Source organism: Lygodium microphyllum, chromosome 8 (genome assembly GCF_053477565.2).
Source record: "Lygodium microphyllum isolate KBCC chromosome 8, Lygodium_microphyllum_v1.1.10, whole genome shotgun sequence".
Classification (NCBI taxonomy): Eukaryota; Viridiplantae; Streptophyta; class Polypodiopsida; order Schizaeales; family Lygodiaceae; genus Lygodium; species Lygodium microphyllum.
The window spans coordinates 33,139,412-33,146,578 of record NC_141142.1 but is presented as its reverse complement, the minus strand read 5'-3'; the positions used below and the strand labels follow the sequence as shown (position 1 = coordinate 33,146,578).

Below are 7,167 nucleotides of genomic sequence, written 5' to 3'. Positions count from 1 at the left end.
GCTGCAACGCACTCTCAACAGTAAGAACCTCACCATGCCTAGATATCACATTGGAAAATGCAGTGTTTCCATTCTTATTCCCACTTGGCCATGGTGCCTACGACCAAAAGAACTATGAACGTTCAAAATCACGATCACTGACTCGAACTACATATGCATACATATTCTCCTTTCGATATCCTCCATGTATTTAAACAACACAAAAACTTATCTACAAACGTACTTCACTTCAACATACGATGCATTTCTAAACACCATCAGTAAAACTACCACATAACAAACATGCAAGAATTGCATATAGAACTTCAAACTCCTTTACTGAGTTGCACATGTTAACCTAGTTTAAATAATGCTTGTAATGGAGTTCGCTTCTGATGTTGGCTCACTCTCTCACCGAGGGCACATGAGGCCTTTCATGAGGCCTCCAACTATGAGCTGCCTATCGGATCTGTGGCAAAAGAAAGGCACATGTTTCTAATAGATTCTGCCGGAGCTACGCTAAAACATGCCGGAGTTACAGCGGAAGTATGGGCACACGAGACGTAAATCTCCGTCAAGCCAGCAACGGCAAAAGATGATGATGTGGCATAACCTGAATGGCTACCGGAGGGTACCTGTCTGTTGGTACAGGCCAATCTAGTCAGCCTGGCAAAGATTTAGCTTGCCGTCTCCGGTCCGATTGCTCACGGGAAGGCGCGTGCTGCCATCTCAGCAGAAACCAGTCGAACGCCTGACGAAACCTGCTCATGTGCCCACCCTCTCTCAGAGTGGTTGTTGCCATGAAGGATGCTCTTGCCTATGGAAGGCTCCTTCATCAGATCGATGCCGCCTCGCTCTAGGGGCCGCTGTTCCATCTTCATCCTAGTGTCTCGCCGAGGGCTGCTTCATCATGGTCGTCGTTCTTTTCACCCACTCCTGTCCCTGGGGAGACCTCGCTCTCACAGACATAGGCAGACGGAGGCGGTCGCAGGAATTCACCATCAGGCAGCAAGATGCTTCTGAGCCTGCACCATGGTGCCGCAGCATCCATTCACATGTCCAGAGACGGCCTGTGCCGTCTGCTGCAGGCGTGCGCCGAGAGAAAGGACTTGGCCTTTGGGAGGCAGCTCTACGACCACCTCTTAAAAATTGGATTGGACTCCATCTCTCTGTTTGCAGATCGCCTCATCCGCCTCTTCACCTCCTGCGGAAGCCTGCTTGAAGCCAATGCAGTATTTTTTAAGGTCCCTCACCCAACTGTCTACACCTGGAATGCCATCCTCGAAGCGCATGTCAAGTTGGAAAACCCCCATCGTGCTCTTGTACTCTATGGAAAAATGCATGTGCAGCCTGATAAAATCAGTTTCTTGTGGGTTTTAAAAGCTTGTGCTTGCATGGGTGACCTGATCCAGGGCAGGCAGGTTCTCAGAAAAATGTTAAGTATTGATCTTATTTCTGACACTATGCTTGGAAACACGCTTATTGATATGTTTGCAAAATGTGGAAGCCCTGCAGAGGCTCATGAGGTTTTCAACCAATTGCCATCTCGAGATGTTGTTTCATGGGGTGCATTGATGACAGGGTATCTTCAACATGGACAAGAATCCCATGTCTTAAGTCTTTTTGAGAGAATGCAGCATGAAGGTGTACACCCTGATAGAGTTATACTCTTGTGTATAGTGCAGGCATGCGGCATTGTAAACAATATAGCACAAGGCCAAGTCACCCATCACCAGGCTATCCTAACTGGTTGTGAAACTGACATAGTGTTAGGAAGTGCCATTGTTGATATGTATGCTAAATGTGTGTGTGTGGATGAAGCAAGGGCACAATTTGATAAACTGCCAAAGCATAACATTGTGTCCTGGGGTGCTGTGATTGGAGGATTTTCCAATCAAGGCCATGATCTTACGGTCTTTGAGTTGTACGAACAGATGCAGGAGGAAGGTCTTTTGGCAGATAAGGTCATTTTCTTGTGTGTCTTCAAAGCATGTAGCAACACAGGTGCATTAATGCTAGGCCGGCTTGTAGATGAAAATGTCAGGGAAAGCACAGTTGAGATTGAGGTGGTCCTTGGAAGCAGTATCATTGAGATGTATACAAAGTGTGGAAGTTTGCAGGATGCATTCAGAGTGCTGATGGACTTACCCACCCGAAATGCTGTTGCTTGGGGTGTAATGATTGATGGATATGTGACATGTGGTGATCACAAGATGGTTAATCAATGCCTTCAGCTTATGCAACAAGAGGGCCTGGCACTTGATCATCTTATATTTACATGTATACTTACTTCCTGTAGCCATGTAGGGCTTTTAAAGGATGGGTGTGATTTCTTTAACTCAATGATTATGGAACATGGCATTATGCCAGGAATTGAGCAATACGCCTGTATGATTGATCTTCTTTGTCGGGTGGGATGCCTAACAGAAGCAAGGTTTCTTCTTGAGACCATGCCACTACCACCAGACTCAATTGTATGGAGATCTTTGCTCACTGGATGCAAAGTATATGGCCATGTGGAGGCAGGGAAGCAATGCTTAGACCAACTGCAGAAATCAGACTACAGTGATGCTGCTGCTTACATGCTTATGTCAGACATCTACAGTGCTGCAAATATGTGGGAGGATGCTGAGTTTTTACAAGAGGTCCGGTTTTGTGCTAATGCTTCTAAAAAACTTGGGAGGGCTTGGATTCAGGTCAATAATGTCCTACATGAATTTGTTGTTCGAGACAAAATTCTTATACCCGGTGGTGAAATTTCCTCAAAGGCTAGAGAGATAGGAAGATTAACAAAGCAACAAGGGCACATGCCACAAGTGGGAGTAGTGTTGGAGTTAATGGAGCAAGATGTCCCATGAGAGTCATTGGCGGGCTAGATGCAAAGATCTGGTTGTCGATCCAGTGAAGTGCTGGCCATTCCAGGCAGCACAATTGTTTGCTGCACTTTTCCGCAGAAAAGAACCCAAAGTGAAAGCAAGCATTCTATTCTGGAAATTTAGTATTCTCTGGCATATGAAAGATCAGGCTAGAGTGCCTATTTCCAGGGTTAAAGTAGCAATGACCAGTTAAAGTACAGACAGCAGGTTTGCTTAGACCTTTTGCAGCACACCATGAAAGGTGATCTAGAAGGCAAAGTCCCCAAGGTGATTGAGAATAAAGCAAGAGGGTCTTGTCTGAGGACCCGAGCTATAGTACTGTGAATGAGAACAATAGGGCTAACAGAGAACACATAGAGATGTAGGAACAACACAACTAGCAAATGTATGTTCATAGAATGCAAGAAATGAAATACAGAAGGAAATGAATAGGATCAACTGCCATGAACTGGAGCTGCGACAGAGAGAGGCAGAGGTGAAGGCTCAAAGCAGAGGTGGAAGTGGGGCCCAAACAAGCCATAGTGCAGCTGAAGGGAAGGAGGCCCACTCAAACCTTTGTCACTTGATGGTGCAGGCTAAGGGTTGCTGAAGGGGGAGTTGGAGACCGTGGATCAGCAAGAAGAGTATGTTGTACTCAAGAGTCAAACGGATTCTGGCTGGAGCAACCAGCTTGCACTCATGTCTACAACTGCATGGAATTTATGTGGAGGCTGTCAACCAGCAGTATAGCAGTAGAGAAACACCAAAGAATGCGGAGTTTTCTAGTGTAGAGGTGGCATGGCAGCTGCAGTCCATGATGATAAGAATAGGGGCCGCACCAAGACAGCAAAACACAGTTGTGCAGCAATGTGTGGCAGCAGCAAAGGTGGGTTGCATCTGCAGCAAGGCAAGTCCAGATAGCAACATCGAGCTGAGGCAGCAACACAAAGGTTGCAAAGACAGCAGGGCAGTAGTGTCTATGTCATGCACATCTCTGGATGATAACATGTACAAGCATGGTAACAGCTGGAATAGCAAGGCAGGGTAAAATATACAATGGCCAGCTTCATGATGGTGATGGCGGCACAGAGACAATCTGCTGATGGAAAATGAAGATGTTGGATTAAGCAGTGGGCTAAGGTTAAGGAGTGGTCACCATTATAGAACATTTTGAGCCAGTTGTCCCACCAAAGCTTCTTGAGCTTTGATTTTTAATTTGAATATCCTAGTTTATTTTTGGGATCATTGATAATTGAGTTTCTGACCTATTTTGCCATTGCTTAGTAGGCCCTTAATAAGATATTGTTCAAGAATGTTTTATATAGAAACTCGTATGCTCTTCTCAAGGCTTAACTCACAAAGTGGTGTTTCACTTGAGCATGCTGAAGTAGTGCTTCGCTTCAGCATGCAGAGGAACCTTGCGGGGATTTTATAGGGTGCCTCTGTTGCTACAATTTGTGACTGAATATTACTCGGCTAATCACAAAGAGTTCCTTATGGTTTCAAATGTTCAAGGTTGGGTAATGGCATAACTCCCAAGCCAACGGTATAATACACAACAAGTCACATTATTAGATAGGGTTATTATCAACCTTTGCTTCTTCTTAGGACATTGGCTTTCGAGTACCTATCTATCAATTGAGACATCCTACTCCAAAGGAGGCTACATACAAACACATTCAAAGCTACTCACCAAGTGATAGAGCATGTTATTCTTTGCACATGAGCATGTGACCATTATATTGCAATTGAGAAATGGATGTCTTTTATCAGTTCAAATATGAGATTAAATGTCCATGCCCATCCCCTCTAGGGGGGAATAGACATTCATGAGTCCCTAGACCTTACCAACTAGTTTTTGAGTGAGATCCTGTTATTGCCATTCTTTTCCTTCTCATTTTCCTTCTCAAGTGCTCTTTTTGGACATCAAGATCCTTTGAGAAAATGTTTTGCATGTCAGTAATTTGTCTTTGTAACCAATTCAAATAAGGTGGTCTTAAATTCCCTACCCCCTTAGGGTTAGAAAGAGTGGGAGGTAAAGATAGAGCACTTTCTCAAGGGCAATGGTGGCAAGGGTCTTAACATCAATCTTAAAAATTTGAGTACAAACTTCATAGAGGCCCAACTTGGGTAACTTGGGTACTCTTAAGAGAAGGATATTGAAAATTTAGCTAACAAAGGTTTCTTGTGAATTGGATTGTCTTTGTATCCTATTGAACAGCACAATATCCAATCTCTTTCAAGAATGTATTGTACATTTCCCAAGGACTTGAAATATCCCAAATTATATGATGTCTAAACTATAGAATGAATGAACCCTTTATGAACCTATCCTCGAAGAAGAGACCCCATTAAATACATGAAAAGACATTGTTACAAATGTATAATACATTGAGCATTAGGACTCTAGGGGAAGACTAATAGAAACACACTTCATAGTTTAAAGAAAAACTTCCCTTCTTGAATTGTTAATCTTTTAGATGTTAAATCTTGCAACATAGCTTGCGAATCAAACTGTATGCCTTTCACATGGGCCACATACGAGTCTACATCAAATACATCATTGATAGGTTTCACGACCTTCATTTGGCTACCACTTTGAATTGGGGTGTCAAGAAGAGCTTCCCTTCTTGAAGGGTTAATCTTCTAGATGCCCAATACCAAAGCTTTTAACACAACTCATGGGCCAAACAATATCGTCCACATGCGAATCTAGGTCATGATACATTGTCGATGACCCTCAAAGCCTTCATATATGGTTGAGTCAAGTGCCCACTTCCTTGTTAGACATACTTTATCTTTCCCACTATCCATCTCCATTGCAAAGGAACGAGAGGTTTTATGTCAAATCTATTGTTATTGGCAACACTATTAGAACTTTTAAGATTAGCTACAAAAGTGGTTATAGTCTAATAAAATAGATTCAAATGCATATTAAGAGTTATTGAAAATGTGTGTATGCAAAGAGTTAAATGCATGCACAATAGGAATCGGAAAATACAGTAGCTTTGTGAAATCAGCCAACCCCATTGCTCTAGACGAGGCTCGCTTGAATTTTATGATATATGTCCACCTACTTTGGAATGGATCTAACAGATTGCTGCCCAAAACGTTGATATGGATGGCCAAAAAACCACAATATATCATTGTGTTATCATAATCACACATGGTACACACATACAATCTCGTTTTGAATGTATGGCACATGATATGACAATTCCAAACACTACTCGTTTATATAACAATGTGATGTTCAAGCAGTATTGGTAAAATCTAATTTGTGAGAATATGTAGCATATTGAGACACTATTAATTTTTAGTAGTATCATCAATTTGCCTTATTATGCACCCAAAATCATGTATGAGAAGAAAGCCCTTGGCTATAAATATAACACATTATATGATGTTTGTTACACACGTGTTTTGAATGGTGGTTAGTATGTAATAGGCATAGCCTTAGGAATTGTTTGCATTGGAGGTCAGTTGGAAACTCAACATTTGTTAACTGAAATTCATTTGTTCCGTTTGGGAAGGGGGGGGGGGGGGGGGAGGGGGGGCGCATATTATCCTTTTGGACACCTCAAAGGCATAGTTACAATCCATTTCAAGTACCATTGGTGTGCAGGCACATGCACAAAATTGTGTTCATGTCCTTTTAGATGCCTCAAAAGCATACAGGATGACAAAGAGAAGAGAACCCATGTTTTTAGTTACAATCCACTGAGCCAATAAACCCATGCGAAGATACAATTAGCACCAAAAAGAAGACCAAGTACTAAAGCTATTAAAGTTACTAATATGCCATGACCCAAAAGGGGAGAGAGAGAGAGAGAGAGAGAGAGAGAGAGAGAGAGAGAGAGAGAGAGAGTGTGTGTGTGTGTGTGTGTGTGTTCTAGTTCTCTTGCCTTCACAAATTATTAGGACCTTATGCAATTCTCCTTTCAATAGACCGTGTTTGGGGCAATGTACAACTTGTTCCGTAGCAAGGGCAAAGATTTGTTCATGTAACCTTGATAAGAGATGAAAAGCTTCCAACCAATTATCATTTAAGCTATATTCGATAACCACTAAAATTCAAAGGCATAGTACAGCATGCTCTTCAAAACAATTCAAGATTCAAGAACACAAAGTGTCTTTTGAGACTACTTGAAAGTGCATTTTCCCATGTGTCTACTAGGATTACTTGCTAATTTTAGGTGAGGTTATCGAGCTAGTTGTTTTGCTACTATGGGGATTCTAGCCTACCCTTTAGCCCCTTGTGTGACTCCCAATCTTGATAGTAGTGCAGTGGCTAGGGCAGTAGCACTCTGTCCTACGGATGTATTGTCCATGA

The 7,167-nt window shown here is 42.5% G+C and overlaps 1 protein-coding gene across 1 annotated transcript; it reads left to right on the top strand.

Moving 5' to 3' along the window:
- The first annotated feature begins 396 nt into the window (after nt 1-396).
- On the top strand, nt 397-4,068 carry LOC148032129 (pentatricopeptide repeat-containing protein At2g13600-like). Its single transcript, XM_087682759.1, has one exon. It carries the CDS (start codon nt 993-995, stop codon nt 2,835-2,837), a length of 1,845 nt encoding a protein of 614 aa, XP_087538885.1. The 5' UTR covers nt 397-992; the 3' UTR covers nt 2,838-4,068.
- The last annotated feature ends 3,099 nt before the right edge of the window (nt 4,069-7,167 follow it).

Coding starts and splice junctions, on each gene's coding strand:
- LOC148032129 (XM_087682759.1), top strand. CDS start 993: ATGCTTCTGAGCCTGCACCATGGTGCCGCAGCATCCATTCACATGTCC.